General features: G+C 41.1%; 1 protein-coding gene across 1 annotated transcript; it reads left to right on the forward strand.

The window, feature by feature from the left end:
* Positions 1 to 603: 603 nt before the first annotated feature.
* On the forward strand, positions 604 to 16118 carry LMO4 (LIM domain only 4). The gene is made up of 5 exons (XM_063298221.1): positions 604 to 1299; positions 3796 to 4034; positions 10891 to 10987; positions 11266 to 11421; positions 15375 to 16118. The coding sequence occupies exons 2-5, from the start codon at positions 3799 to 3801 to the stop codon at positions 15381 to 15383; spliced, it is 498 nt and encodes a 165-aa protein (XP_063154291.1). The 5' UTR covers positions 604 to 1299; positions 3796 to 3798; the 3' UTR covers positions 15384 to 16118.
* The last annotated feature ends 285 nt before the right edge of the window (positions 16119 to 16403 follow it).

The raw sequence follows: 16403 nt of genomic DNA on the forward strand, positions 1-16403 counted from the left end.
TCCCCCCAGCTGACTTTTAAGGCGGCCTGCGTTGCAGTGAACTGGGGGAAAACAAAATACGTCTATTGCGTGTCCCAAGTTCTCCCCCGAAGTGAGATGTTCCTATTAAACCCCGCTAAGAGGAAACAAGCCCCTGGCCCATTCGGGAGTTGGTGGCGTTATGCGAACAAAGTGAACAGGGACGGGACGGGACCGCACCCCGAGTAAACGTGGTGGGGGTTGAGGCCTCGACGGCAGGACCGCGGAGCCGCCGCCGTCTCCCTCCGGCGCGCTAATCAGTGGGGCGGAAAAGGTCTCCCGTCCCAAGGAAGAGCGGAATGACACGGAGCGGCCCGGGTGGCGACCGCGGCGGCGCCACCCTCCCGCTCTGCCTAGGCTTCTGCCGCGGCGCTGCTTCCGAGCCGACTTAACGAAGCCCCGTCTCCTCTCCGCCTTCCCTGCGCCCCCGCTCCCCCTCCCCCTCCCTTCCCCTCATTCCTTTGTCTTCTTCGGGATTGGCAGGTTTTATTATTCCGCCTGAACAAGCTGCAGGCGGATTGGGCGAGTCGCCGTGACGCGAGGGGCCGAGCCGCGAGCAGTTGGGATTTTGCTCTGTCAGTAACACATGGGCAAGAGCGGCGCAGAGAAGCAGCCAGGGCGCTAGCGAGAGGGGCCTCCGTGCACGTCCTGCCGCCGCCAACACCTCCGCGGCTCCTGCTCGGGGGAGCAGCAGGAGAAGAAGCCGCGGAGGTTGCCCCACTCCGGCTCCTTTCCCCCGCCCCAGGACCGTTGTTGGGGGACACCGAAGAGCCGCCTTGGCAAGCCGCCGGAGCTCCCGTAGGGCTGGAGGAGGAAGAGGTGGCGGCGGAAAAGGGGCCGTGGGAGGAGAGCGAGCGGGCGCGCGCGCGCTCCGAAGTGCGGCCACATCTGCCAAAACTTAGCCCAGCGATTGCAGCAGAGAGCGGCGGCGGTGGCGCCCGTGCTCGCTTTTGGCAGCCCCGCGGCCGCGAATACGCTCTGCAGCTCTCCTCCAGGGGAAGCCTCAGCGGTGGAAGGAAGGAAGAGACGGAAGGAAGGGCTGAAGCAGCCGTTTCCCGGACATTTGGCCCCTTCCCCCCCTCCCTGCTTCTCCTAGCCGTGGGGCTGGGGATTCTCCCAGGCTGAGGGCACGGTTGTCGCCCGGCAAAAGCGTTAGGGGTGGCTTTTCGAAGAAACAACGAAAGACGCTTCTCGGGCGAGAAAGCCTTTTCGTCTCCCGAGCGCTCTCCCGACGCCTCCGCCACGTTATCTACGGCCTCTTGCACCATAGAGGGAAAACAGGTAAGACGGGGCGCGTCTTTCTGGGGCTGGTTGTTATTTTGGCAGATTCCCAATTGGGCCCCTTTCCCTCCTTCGCCTCCCCCCCCCGCGGTCCGGAACTGGAAGTCAACGCGAGCCTCGTCCTCGGGACCCGCGAAGGGTTGGTTGCCTGCCAGTCCTGCGAGCTAAGCGGCTGCGGGGCCGCCGCGCGGCGGTGTAGCGGGAAAAAGGCGTCTTGCCCCGCGCGCGCCGCGTTCCCCTTTTGCCTGAATCCGCCTGCGAGTCCCGGAGGTGGGAGGACGGTCACCCACTTTCTTTGTAGTACTGTAACATTATTTTGAAACAGTGGCAGGTTGGGGAGGGTTTTAAGTGAGCTGTTTTCTGTGTTCTCCTTCTCTCTTTCTTCCTCTCCCTGCTTTTTGTTCACGGGAAATCTGATGAATCAACCTAATTAAAACCAAGCCGTGAATTAAGCATCCCCGTTTTTGTACTACAAATTGCAAGCTCTCGTTCGTCCCTCCCTCGGTCTCCATTAAAATCACCAGAGACGTTGTTAAAAGGAGGGAGGGTGTGTTTTGCCTCTAGCTGCCAGCTCTTTTTTTTTGTTTGTTTCATTGCCTCTGTTCCGGGACCTAAATTGCTTGGCTGTGTAATTACCAGAGTAAGTCTATTTAACTTAAAAGCTTTCCTTCTCTTTCTCTGCCACCCCTCCAACTCCAAATGAAACTTGAGGAGGACCTATCCTTAGTTATCAGGGAGTCACTTTCTGGACAGTCCTCTTGATTTGGCTTCTCTTAGATTTAATCAGCATTAAGGTATTGCCTGTCCTTAAGAGCTTTAGCTTAATGGGGTTACTGGATGCTTCTGTCACTGCAACATTTCCTTTATATATAATATTTACCTTTCAAAGCAGATGGAGGGAGCAAATCAGTGGGGTTTGTGTGTGTCTGTCTGCAGGAGATCTCAACAGGGTTTATATAATTTGAAATCTGTTTGTTTTAAATAAAAGTAAGAAATGCAGATTCATATTGCTGGAAGTGGTAACAAAAGGCCATTCCGTGAGTTAAATGCATCAGAAATCAATTTACATAAAGGTATATGGTGCATTCAGAGAAATGCAATGCTAATGGCTTTTAGAGTGGTTCTCTTTCTCAAGTCTTGGGGTTTTTAGTTACAGTCTTAATTGGTGCAGTTCGTAGTCTGGTTTATTGTGTGGTCATCTGAAACATATGATCAGGAGTTATTTTGAAGGAAATCCTGTTTGTTTTATTCTTTTTTTAATGGCCTATTTTAAGGAACCTGAAGCTGCTGTTGAAATGAAGTTAGGCAAGTGGCAAGGAAAGTTTGTGCTCTTCTTTTTCTCTCCAGGGTGGGGGTCTTATTAAATAAATAGATGCCTTAGGTTGAGCAAGTACAGCTTAGGAAGGACAAAGGCAAAATGGGCTGCTAAATTGGCAGTAAATAACTTGATATTTTATCACAGAACTGACAGAAGGGGCACTCCTGTTTTGGATGCTGGAGCAAATTAATCTGTTTGGAATAAGCTTTATGAATTGGTTCCATTATTAATCTCTCCATTGCCCTGCTTTTAGAAGTGTTTATTAGAAAGCAACAAACACATCTATGTGTGTGCATGTAAACATGCACACAATCTTTTTTTTTAAAGCAATTTTACAGGCAGCCATGCTTGGCTGTTTCCTGAGTGGAGCATACTTGATTGATCTATACCTCTCTGCTATTACCACAAAACTTCTTTTTTTCTTTTTTAGGGCAACAAAGCGTTTAGCATTTAAATTGCTGATCAAGGGCAGATTAGTAAAACAAAGGTAGATTGTGTTTGTATAGGAAGTTAACAGGCTTCTTAAAGTCTAGTGATCCATTATTATTTTTCTCAGGAGGTGGGGCCCCGTTGCATTTGATCTTTTTTAGAACAAATAAATTAGGACAATCATGGTTGTGAGCCCCTGTAGATAACAATGGTATGAAAAAGGAGACCTTGAAAAACCAGTTTCACAACTTTTTGGTTTTCTCCAGAGATTACTTTCTTGCCTAGAACTAAACAATTTCCTGAACTCTTCCCAATTTGCAAATTGCAACTGTGCTTCCCAAGAATTGTAATTGGTTCTCTTCTAGCTGGTTTTTCTGCCCTTCTGGTTTTAGTGTTATGGGCCCCAACCATTTATATCTGGGAGGGCCAAGTGACTATGTGACTCCAGGTGTGTGTACTTTCCTGGTAACAAACAAAGCGGGGTCACTCTAAGTTTGACAGAAGCACTGGAAGCTACAACTGTCACTGGGCACCACTAGCCAACTTGGAAGGGAGGTGGCTAATTAACTCAGAACAAAGACTTGGAAAAGTAAACAAGTGCTTGTTCCCCATCTTTCTTGCTTCTTTCCCTTCTCCCCCTAGGAAGTGCTGCATTAAGCAGGCAGATTGCATGGACTGTTTGCCTGAAAAGTAACCCTCTCTTCTCTCCCTCCCTCCCTCCCTCCCTCCCTTCTTTTTTTCCTATCCAGACCATGGTGAACCCAGGCAGCAGCTCGCAGCCCCCCCCTGTCACCAGTGGCTCCCTCTCATGGAAAAGATGTGCAGGCTGCGGGGGAAAGATTGCTGATCGCTTCTTGCTCTATGCCATGGATAGCTATTGGCACAGTCGGTGCCTGAAGTGCTCCTGCTGCCAAGCCCAGCTGGGAGAAATTGGTACATCCTGCTACACTAAGAGTGGCATGATCCTGTGCAGAAATGACTATATCAGGTGAGCCCAGCGGAGGGAAAGTAGGTTGCTTCTTTGAAGGAGACACGCGTATACAAAGGAAAGCTTGAACTAGAAGTAAGCCCATCTGCAGATAGTAGTTCAGAACTAGAAGCCAGATCTTATAAGGGCACTTCCTTTCCCAGTTAGCAGTAGGAAAGTTGGAGAGATGTGAATAAATTAACTTTTGAGGTGCTCCTGAACTTTTAAGAATTCCAGCTCACAGCTGCTAAAAACTATTACCTTGCAAGAGTAGAATTGGGTTTCTCTTCCACCTTAATAGAAAAAGGCAAGTATAGAGCTAACTGGGACTGTGTTTGAAAGGATCAAGTAATGGTTTACTGTAGTATTTTCAATAAGAGGATTTAGAATGAGTTTTTTTGTATATGTGTTGTAAAAATGTTGATCAGCTGTTGTGATGTGACACACACCCAAAATTGTAGCCCAGTAGTAATGTTATGTTCATATTGCTGGAGGGCTTATTTTTCAGTGGTGAAGGGATACTGTATGTAGATGGATAATCACTTAAATATCTCTAATTACATAAAACATCCATCTTTTTCAACATCAGTTTTCTTTTTCTAATGCAAACTAGATTTTTTAAGCAATTAATAAAAAGAATTTTAAGAGGCCAGGTACCTATTGGATCTTTTCAGGTGAACTTGAGCTGCTTTAAGCTAATTTGAAAGGAGGCATTTTGAAGGATTACACATTTAATTTGAGTAAATGGCTTGATAGACTGATGCACATGAATGCTTTGAGGGGGTGTTCTAGTTCAGCAGCCAGTAATTAAACAGCCTCTTCTCCCCCTTTGGCATGGAAAGAATGTGAAAAAAAAGGCATATGGGGTGTTGTCTCAGTAGTCTTCATCTTCGGACTCTGTAGATTATATTTACAAAAGGGTCTTAATGCCTGGAAGGGTGAAAGAACCAGTTTCGTGGTCGAATATTTTCCTTATACCCCTGCCTCAGATGTTGAAGTGTTTGGCTATAAATATATTTTAAATGCTTTACTGGTGAAATTAATACAGGACTGTAGAATAGCAAGCTGTAGTGCTGTGCTGAATTTTGGCCATCCTATAGTGATATTTGAGAATAAGGAACCAAAGAGGTTTTTGCTTGCATGTAATGTATTGTTTACCCTTTTTTTCTGTAGGCACTGACTTGCAGTCAGCTAAATAGAATACAGGAAAAAAAGTTATTAAAAGATTTTAGGTGGCTTCCAATATTAATTTTGCAAAGCATCTAGATTTTTAGAAGAGATGGTAAAACACAAGTTTGTGCAAGCTTGTGCAGATGTATTCTTGATCTCTGTCCGAAGCAACTACATAAGCGAGAAAGAATTCTAATTAAATAGAGCAGAACGGTTAGAGAAAGAGGTTTGTTTGAAGTGGAAAAATTGACACTACTGTTCAGATTCAATGAACAGTACAGATTTCATCTCTTTCTACTAAAACCGTCAAACAAACCTCTTATGATCACTACTAATTAAAAAGAGAAGTTCCTTACTGTATCCCTGAGGCAAGTTCAGACCAGCTTATTGGAATCTGTCCTTCAGGTTTTTATGTGGCCAGAAGATACTGCAGGTTTGGTACAGGGCTGATACAAATAGGATTCTTTATCCGACGGTAGATGTGAACTGATTTTATTCTATCAGCCTGAATTTCCTGTAGAACCAGGTAGTTTGCCTGGTAAAATGAAAATCGGGACATTTTAATTCATCAAGTATGTGCTTCTGTCTGTCTGTTCCATAGAACAAAGAGCTACTGATCGAAGTATATAAAAAGACCAGCTTTTCCATTGGTATCCAAAATGCTTTCAGCATACCTAAGTGGAAGTCCTAGTCTGCCAAGAAATAGGATACAACCATTTTATCAGCATTTGGTCTGGTGCAAATGGTTTTTATAGAGGAGGGGGCAACAAGAGGTGATGGAAAGAAGAGTCCTCCAAAGTCCTATTTTGTCCCATGGGCTGCGTGCAGAAATTCCAACTATGATTTTAATTAGAGTTACAGTAGGATGCTTTCATTATAAAGCTGAGAGGAGAATTGATTATTCAGTTCTGAAATGAAAGCCTGTGACTGCTTTAAGACTGTGATAGGAACAGATTTGCCTCCCCCCTTTTTTTAATCAAGGGGCTTTTACACTGACTTTGAACTGTAGTTTTTCAAAACCGGGCTCAAAACAGCTGCAGATTGCATTGGCAGTTTAAGGATGCTTGTGTGCATGTGTAAAGGGATGGAAGTCCATTGACTTTTTTCTGGCTCCTTAACTTGCAGCCACAGTACTCTAAGTAAACCAGGGAGGGGGGAGAGTTGGAAAGGAGGAGGTGATGGGCAGCCCTCCCAGCCATGAGATTCTAGATAAAGCAGCAGCAGTATGGCAGTGAATCTGCACAATTAAGAGCTTTAATTAGTGTCTTCTCCATTTTCTCTTAGTTCTGATAGGTTTTATCTAATGAGATCTCATCCCTGGCTTAGATCTGCCTGGAATGACGTGTCCGAAATGAATGAGAGCGGTGTCGCAAACAAAACATTTAATTAACAAAATTGGCCTTGGAGAGAGCAAGAGAGAATTGGCTAGGGTAGATTTGAAAAGTGTGGTGGTAGGGAAGCAAAATAGGCTTTTCTTAAAGGGCTAGTGCCCTAGCACCCATCTATATCAATGGCTATTTAATATAGCTTAATATGTCCCATCTGGAATCCATTGCTGGGGAGGGGTAAAGAGAGACAAGGGTGCCTGTTCCCCCCCCCCCTTTTTTTTCTTTTGGTTTAATTAAGGTTCAGATCAAATGGTTTTGTCCTTGGATGGAATGGACTCTTCAGCTTCCCCCACCCACCCACCCACCCACCCACCCTGCTAAGGCCCATGGAGTCTTTGACATGCCAGGGCAGGCATTCGATCCCTATTTCAACAGGCAAAAGATACTCTATTTTCTCCTTGCTGCTCATTGCCATTCACGTGGTTGTCCGCAGTATGAGCTATTTGAGGAGGGGAGGAAAGCAAGGGAGCCGCCAGGCAGCGAGTTCATTTTTCTGGTAATCAACAGCAAGCTGCTATATTCAGGGAATGCTGTCCCTTTAATTGAACAGGCTAGGTAATTAAATGGCATTTTTCCAATAGGACGTGCTAGGTAAATCTAATAGTTGGTTATTTAATATCACTTTGAAGTCTGCCCACTCAAGCACAATGACAGCACAGGAGCATGTGAACTATTAGCTTGGAAAAAAAAATCCAGGATCTCAAAAATTAATTAAATCGCATGCAATTTAGGGGGAACGTTTATCTTGATTTGTCATAACAGAATTAATTCAAGGCCTCCAATTCACTTGGGGGCAGATCTGTTACTCTGAATTAACCAAGCGTAATTTGGCTGATTTTTTTTCTCTCCCCCCCTCTAATGCAGTACTTGCACATCTTCCTTCCTCCCCCTTTTCAGTATCGATAGCCTTTGGTGCTTTTAAAGTGCTGGGGCTATAGTTAATGCTGAAGTACCTTGGCTCCAGGCATCGTTTTCTAGGTAACCTTTGTTCCATACCATACATTGAGGGCAGAATTTGGATCCAGTTGGAAAACCAATTGCTTCTGATCCGTAGCTTTGGGTATGTCTTTCTGAGGAGAACTTTTGGAAGTGGTTGTTCCTTCTATGCAAGGAATAAAGGAGGTCATGAGCTATCAGTGTAGAGATGCTTGAATTCTAAAAATCCATTTTTTTGTATTAGTTTTTGTAATTTAGTTGAAAAGCATGCTAGCTAAGTTAACTGCAGTTTTGAGCAGCCTGAGCTAGAAGCTCCTTGATCTCATTCACTTGTTTGCATCTCATTCCCACTGTCCTGCTTTAAAAGTTCTAGCACCCGCGTGGATGGTGTTGGGAAGAGCGGTGAGTTAATGCTGAGGTGGCTGTTTTGTAGAATCTTTCTTTCATCCATATATGCAACTTTGCAGTGTTGGTGATTGATTTTGTTGCCCAAATGTTGAAATATTAACAACCTCCTTAGACTCCTGCACCCAAAGAGAGGAAACTGAAACCACTTCTGTCATTGCAATTAAAGAGTCCCCTGGCTTTAATTAGCCTGACCTGGGGTATCTCTCCCCCATTGCTGGAGTTAAAGAAAAAGAGGCCATTAAAGTCCATTCTGAGACTGATAGCTTCCTAATTTAGTATCTAAAGCCTCCAGCCTTTTAAATTAAATACTGTCCTGGACAGTCTCCCTGATTAGCTAATTAACTTTCCTTTCTCATAGAAGCCATGTAAAAATTACTTTTCAGCAAAGAAGGTAGTTAACAGTCATTGTCTTTCTACTGGGGGCGGGGAGTAAAATTTCTCCAAAACTATCCACTAAACCTGCTACCTTATAAAAGCAATCCTGTTAACAAGAAGGAAAATCAAATTGTGCTTTTGAAAAAAAAAAGTTGTAGGTGGCCTGAACACTTCCATTTTAGGAGCCCAAATCTACATATTAAATATCTGCGGAACATCTTTAATTATAATTTTCAGTTGCAGATGTTCTTTTACAAAAAAGACAAATTGTTCTAGGATGAGGCTTTATTCATGGAGTATAAATGAGCAGGTAGTTTTTTTGGATTATCGTTTGACTTCTGCAGTGATTAAAATCTGCTTAGTTTAGATTTCAGACACAGCTGCCTTTAGTTGGGGAAATTTGTATAGCACATGCCTGACAAAGAGCTGAGGCCCAGTGAAATCAGAAGGATTATATTTGATTTCAGTGGGCTAGTGTATCCAGCTCCCCTCTTATTCCACAGGAGGTTGTGAAAAGTTTTTATGTCTTTAGAAGAAGTAGACGGGTGTGTGCGTGTGCATGTTTTTTAAGGAGAATGTATTTTTCAGAAGAGAGCATTCACATAATCATGCAGTTTACCTTTTGTAGCCCTGAAAAAGCCTTCATTTATAAAAGCATTACCACTTGGGTCCTAGTTCTACAAACATACCTAAAGCAGCCCTGCCTGCTGCCTTTCTAAATGACTTCTTTATAGGCTGCTGCCATTGATGATAATGGGAAAGGAGGGAAAGGGGTTTGGGCAAAAACTAATATATGTAGTAAAGCTTTGGATGGAGGCACAGTGGTTCTTGTAAATACTTTGAAGGGTCCTACTGATTGAGCAGATAGCAGAATAGCACCCCTTCAGTTTTCTAGAGGGTGCAGTCCTTTTCAGGCTGAAGGTCTTGGCACTGTATTAGTTCAGTGTTCTCTTTGTACCCATTCTAACTCGTAAGAAAGTGTCAGTGTGTTGCGGATCTCAGACTAATTAGTTTTGAAATGGAGTTTTGATTGAACTCTTCAAATCGATGCTGCTGCAAAATTTGTTTCTCAGGCTTCCTATTAAAAGCCATCTTAAGGGGCAGTTTTACTACCCTCCCTGTCGTTCAGTCGATACATTTAATAACAACTTACAGGCTATTTTCAATAAAGTGGCGACAGCAAATTAGTAGTTTGAACATGACAAGCCTCCCTCTGCAAGCACTGATTCTGGAAAACTCAAAGCAATTATTTTTTCCTCTCTTTCCTTGATACAGAAGTATGCAGTAAACATTCAGATTAAAGTGTTTTCTGAAAAAACACATTCTCCAAAATGATGCCCGTGTACAATTTCATGACTTTGCTGTTGTTGGGGGGGGGAGGCAATGCAAATAAGTAATCTTTATTTCAACAGCAGTGCATTAATTTGGCAAGTTCTAAGGCTCCCCCACCCCCCATATGCTGTGGGGTGGTGGTAAAGAAAGGAAATTAGTGTGAGCTTGCCAGCTAGTTTGGATTTCTCTTCTGCTGTGAGATGGTTGAGGGTTCATCATTATAGGTTATTGTTGATGCAGTAGGGAAAAGAAAAAAAAAAGGAAAAAAGCCTTTTACAGAATGTGTGTTAAAATATGTACAAACAGAGAATCATCAATATTTATTAAAGTATATCTAAATGCAGTAGAAAAAAATGTATATGTTTTTCTACAGTCTTCCTCCCCCCTCCGTTTTTTCTTTTCCACCTCCTTTCTCTCTCTCTCTCTCTCCCTCTCCCCCTCCTCCACGCCCCCCCCTCCATGGCAGATGTTGTGGTCTCATTTGATTGCATAGGAAAACTGCAGTGATACAGCAAACACCCAGAGAGATATGATGACAAATGGGTCCAGATCCCGGTAAATTACTTTCTGCTCAAATCGAAATTTCATTCAGTTTGTTGCTAGCAGAGATGAAGTAATCTAAATTGTGGACTCAGGAGCAGATAGAGGGAAGTTGGAGCAAGCATTTCATTATCGAGAGAGAGAGAGAAGGTTAGGATGAAAGAGATGAGCAGAGGCAAATCTAAAGTGTTGACACCATGATTGAAAAGGTTAACCCATACACATTATATATCAACCTGGATAGCCGAGAGTTTCTAATGGAAACTCTGCCCTGATGGAGGTTTACTGGAGTTTCAATACACTGAGCATGATGTCGTCTCAGATATACAATCAAATCCTCTTAACCCTTTTGATGACTCATCTCTCAAGATATGATTAAAGTACAAAAAAGTTCTTCATATAATTTCAAGGACACAATACATTTAAACTCGAGTCATGAATTCTGTCCTGTTTTTTATGACAAACCCAGTAATCTGATAAAAAGTGTAGAGAATTGCTTTGTGTTGCCAGATGCAATTCAATATTTTATTAGATCCTGTGCTTTCAACTCTTGAGCAGTTTGGGATGATTCTCAGTCCGTTTGGTGTGTGTTTTGTCTTTTAAATTTATTGCATCTCAAAGTATGTAAACAAGTCTTGGAAGAGGATTTTATCGGTTGAAAATTGCTGTTCCAGTGTTGGCTTCTTTATTCACAGAGAAACATATCAGCATCAACTTTCTGTTTTCAGGTTATTTGGAAATAGCGGTGCTTGCAGTGCCTGTGGGCAGTCAATTCCTGCTAGTGAGCTGGTTATGAGGGCACAAGGGAATGTCTATCATCTTAAGGTAGGAAAACCTCTCTTCCTGATGTTTTCTCCTCCCTCCATGAATGGTGCCATCTCCTCTGAGTTCATCAGCGAGGGTTGTAAATGGAAAAGATTTCTAAAATGTACTAGTTGTCCTAGTGATTTGTGGGGCAACGCACACATTTGAAAACACCTCTGAGTTCTATCAGGTGCCATATATTCTTTTACTTGGACAAATCTATACCTCTTGCTGTAACATAATGCAGAGTATGCTTGGAATTCTAACTCCAAAGTTTACATTTGCTTTTGTTCACCCAGTGCTTTACGTGTTCTACCTGCCGAAACCGCCTGGTCCCTGGAGACAGGTTTCACTACATCAATGGCAGTTTATTCTGTGAACATGATAGACCTACAGCTCTCATCAATGGCCATTTGAATTCACTTCAGAGCAATCCACTACTGCCAGACCAGAAGGTGAATACTGAACAATTGCTAATAAGCCTTATTAAAACTAAATCGAGGTTAATTTCTTTTCAAACAATACTGCATATATCATTTCAAACAGCATCACATGATTGAAAGTAGTTAATGGGATGCATGTCTAAACATGAAGGTGTTTTAAGTAGTACAGTGATTCTAGTTTGGGTCATTTTGTATGTGGATTTCAAAAACAGAGAGAGAGAGAGAGTGGGGGGCACCATAACTGTCCTGGTAGATGAACAGGCCATTGTGGATGCAGACTTCTTAATAAGTGTTTCTTGGATTATTAAGCTAATTGTACTAAAATGGTCTATGGAATCATTGCAGTAGCGTTTGAAATCTAGTTAACCTGTGTTTGGTTCACCAGTTTGACCTAGCCAAATCTTGGACAGACAGCGGGGGAAAAGACAGTCTTCCTTTTATCTCCTTTTGATCATGTGGATGATATGTCCCTTAACTTCTGGTACTAAAATATAATATGGTTTTACTCAAGTTAGTGGAATAGGAAACAATGATCAACACTTCTATTATACCTCTGCTGGAACTGGACAGTTTTTAGATCTATTTTAATCTCCCTAATAAGTCCCATAGCTATGCAAGTGAGTGCATTTTGATAACTGCAATGCCTAATTTATAATAATTACTGTCAACCTTCAGTTAAGGGACTGTTCATTCCACACTGGTCCAGAAAACTCTGAATGCACAAGTCTTGCACATAATTTTATTCGCATCATATTTCATACTGATTATGTATTGATGACATTGATTCATTTACTCTTTACAGTGCCTTTTGCATGGATATTAAATCTTATTGACCACAGATGAATTTTAATTTCGAATTGGTGATGGATTTTTCCATCAGCTCTGATAGTATATTTGACTTTTTCATCATTAACCCAGGCAATCGCACAGTACTGAGTTATTACATTGAAACAAAGTGCACACTTCACTTGGTAATTTTTTATGGATTTACAATAGGAACTTCATTAACGTCTGTTCTAAGGATAGCAAAAAAAAAAAACATTTATCTGTTAGTTAGAATTCTGAAGATAAAATTTAAACCCATCTTCTGGGTAGTTTGTGAATTCTGAAGCATCCAAGAGACTATAAATGCTCTCTGTCTTTAGAGTGTAAATATTTCAGAAAAATATCATCTTCTCCCTGAATAGGTAGGACCTTGCTACAATTAATAATTGCCATTTATTTAGTAGTTACCATGCATGTTTTGCTCTTAAATAGGCCAGATGCAATTAAGGACTCCTATGCACAATATTTGGAAACAAATATTTGAGTTTGATAGGAATTATTTCCAAATAAACTGGTTTAAGATGACTACATTCTCTTGGTACTGTTTGGGCATTCAAGTGGTTTATAAATCTAAGTACAAGCTGATTTCCTTGCTAGTAAATAATGTCATTTTTAAAAAGTAATCAAGGTCTTTTATATTTGTTCCTGGTGACAGTGAGCATGTTTGAAGTGTAATATGCTTGGTTGTTACTTTATACATTTTTCCTATGTGTTATGTGCTTCAGCAGTTGTAGTTAGAAGATATAAATTAGTATACTAGAATTGCAAAGCTGAATGCATCTCCCACACAGAACAGTTAAATAAAAGCAGGGTATTAACTATGTTGCTGAAGTACATTAAAAGATTGGGGTGGGGGTGAATGGGGGCAGCAACATGTAATTTTTAGTGGGTAACCCTAGTCCAGTCTAATAAGTGACTTAACTAATATAATTTCCTCACATGGCATTGGGTGAGGAACCTCAAGGATACAGCATTTTGGAAGCAAATAGTTTGTTTTCCCTTGTGTGTTGCATATTTTGGGGATAATCTGTACTTTACAAAGAGGGAAGAATTGGATGCTATCAGTTGTATTACTTAGTAACCCAGTAGGCACAGCCAACTAATGCTAGAGGAGCCTATGCTGTTTCAGGTATTCAGGTTACATGATTAATATCTGTCTCCCTACTTCATTCTTCACTAGTAGTATCTTCATTGGGCTTTCCCATCTAAAACGGAAGAGTATAACTGCTTCTCTTCTATGCTGTGCATAGTGCCTGACTCAATGTTTTGCTTTAGTAAATACAAACAGAATCACTAACATAGATCCCTTTAAAGAAGGGATCTAGGATAAAGCAGGATGTTTTTTTTTTAAAAAAGATTAATCATCTGAAGTTAGCCAAGCAATTTTTAGAATTAGTGTAATAAAATTGAGCCCCATCAGTTTATTCTGTCCCTACAGTAGTTAGTATAATTTCTGCATCATGATCAGGAGTTCATATTGGCCCAGTAAGTCAAATATCTCCAGTGTTTCTATTTCCAAAAAAGAGAAACTCTGTATCATAAGAAATGGAGCAAAACAATACATCTCAATTGAGCATATCAAGTTTTCTTGAATCGGATATTGATTCTTAAGCCATGTGTTTAAGGTTTGCCAGTCTTGCAGTTCGCTATATCCCAGTATGAGCAATAATAGCATCTGTGGTCTGATCCATTCTTTCAGACTACCTGTTTTACTTAGCTGTGCCTGGGTTTTACACAATAATATGCAGATTAGAGTAGAATGTTCTAGAAAATGTATCCATTGGGGTTATGCAAAGGATATTGGTGAAGGAGGAGTCACTAGCAACTTCGGGTATTAAAATCTTCATTTATACGGGTTTTTTTAGTTAACTGTTTAAAAGATTATTATGCCACCCATTGCAGACTTTTGGTCACATTTGCAGCTGGGGAACTCTCTAGGGCAGGTTATTTTGTGGTGTTGTATACTTGATTCCGTCTCTCTCTTTCTCATTCCCCAACTCCACAGCCTGTTTTTACAGGGTATAAGTTTTCCTTTCATTGGTGGTGACCAAAGCATTCCCTTTGATCCAGCTCCCATACTTTTAAATAAAGCATGAGTTAGATTACGTTTTGCTATTCTTTCTCTTGCAGAGAAGCTTCTGGTTTACATATCATTCAGCGATTCCCTTGTACTTACATAATTGGTATTGTCTGTGTCCATAGTAAAGGACACTTGATGCTCATTTATTAAATATGCTTGCTGGCCTCTCCCTAATCTTTGTTCTGGACAGACAAATTACCTTTCTCACACTGAGCATCAGCTCTGGGGAATTAAACCTCCAAGCTTCCACCAGTTTAATTAGCTTGAAAGTGGGGGGTTGCAGTTACTAATAGACCTCAGGCTTTTAGTAACTTCAAGGAAGGGTAAAAAAAAAAAAACTTCCTAGGAAATTGAAAATGTCATTTAAAAACCATAAAAATCTAATACATTATTTCATTTTCATAATTGCAAACAGATTGCATTTGAAAACTGTCGATCGTTTCTGCTTTATCTGTGGAAGTTAGATTTCTGTTGAGCTAGGCATTTTTAATTATCACAATTCATTAACACATCACAGTGGAGGCACATGTTTGACTTTGTATATTACAGAGTTTATGTAACATTAACTAACGTAGCAGATGAGGAATCTTAAATGGAAGGAAAATATTCCAAAATGTCTATATTTAGTTTTTGTGCTATGCAGCATGCTGACTAGCGTTGCCTAGGGGAGGGTATCTTACATGCTTTGACAGAATTTTTTTCCTAATTTAGAAGATCACTTTACTTGGTTCTTCAAAGGCAAGGCATGTCATTTAATCCCAGTCCAAAGGAAATGCATCTTTTGTAAAAGAAATAAAAAGAGACTGTAGGATTTCTCACTAGAAGCATTTTTTTCCCTTTGGTGAAAGTATATCTTGCTGTCAAAACTGCAGAAAATATTTTTGTGGTCTATTTCTCCATTTGAACTCTTTAGGGACTTAGATGTGTATTACAGAAAATCTTTAATCGAGTCACAGTTGGAATCTAATAATAGAATAAGCGAATCACAAGAAGACAAAAGTAGTCACGTTCAGTTCAAATCAAGCATTTTAGCTAAGATGCCCCTTTTTATTTCTTGCAGGTCTGCTAAAAGATCAGAGTACTGCAGAATGCGTGCCTTCATCTCAAACTTTGTTCATCACAGATGGATCCCATGTCTCCAGTAGACAAGTCACCTTTGTAGCTAGCATCAGTGCCAGCTCCATGCCATTGCACCTTCTTTACTCTTGATTGCCCTTCCCACATTTATTGGTGTATTAAAATGACTGAAAACGAACATTAAGAACTCCATGAATCTGGGCTAATGGGAGACTGTAGAGAAAATGAAAAAAGATCCACCGGAGGAGAACAACTTTGGGTGGGGAGGGGTGGGGCAAACGACTAATGAAGCTAATTCAGATAAGCTTTCAAGTCTGCTTTCTACCCTCATTAACAATTAGCAGGGCACTGGTGAGAATTTGTACCCTGTGTTTTACCTTAACAGCATTCTCTTTGCTCTTTGTATATTTAAGTGTTGTAGGAAATGTTTCAAAACTCAGACCTGAGCTAATGGAAAGATGGGGCTCTTGTGATAATCTATCACAAATACTTTTATTGTATCTCTGTAAAATACAATGTATGTATGCATGTAAGTGTGTTTTGTCCTAATGTTGCTACTTCCCATGACACAAAAAGAAAAAGAAAAAAAAATCAAGCTCATAGCAGCAACTGTGTAGAATTTTCACCTACTCCTAATTCGCTGAATGAAGAAGAAAAATCTTTTATTTGTGATACTTTCAGAGACATTTGCTCTAGTATGGTGTATTTAAATAATAAAAACTTAAAATGAAAGCAACTGTAATTGACTTTGGACTTCAGTGCAATAGGGCAAATTTCTATCAAGGAATGAAGTCATACAATGCTGTCACAATAAGTTAATTTTTAAAACTTGGTTTTCCAGCTTCCTAGTAGCTTTATGGCAAAAAGGAATGCATTGAAATCTGTATGAAGAGATACTTTTAGCAGCGTTACCAAACTCAAAAGTGATGTCTAATATTTCACGGATTTTTCTATAGCAGCAACGTTTAATGGCAGTGCAGATTTAACTAAAGAATTTTGTGCTCACTCCACT

Source organism: Candoia aspera, chromosome 3 (assembly GCF_035149785.1).
Source record: "Candoia aspera isolate rCanAsp1 chromosome 3, rCanAsp1.hap2, whole genome shotgun sequence".
NCBI classification, from domain to species: domain Eukaryota; kingdom Metazoa; phylum Chordata; class Lepidosauria; order Squamata; family Boidae; genus Candoia; species Candoia aspera.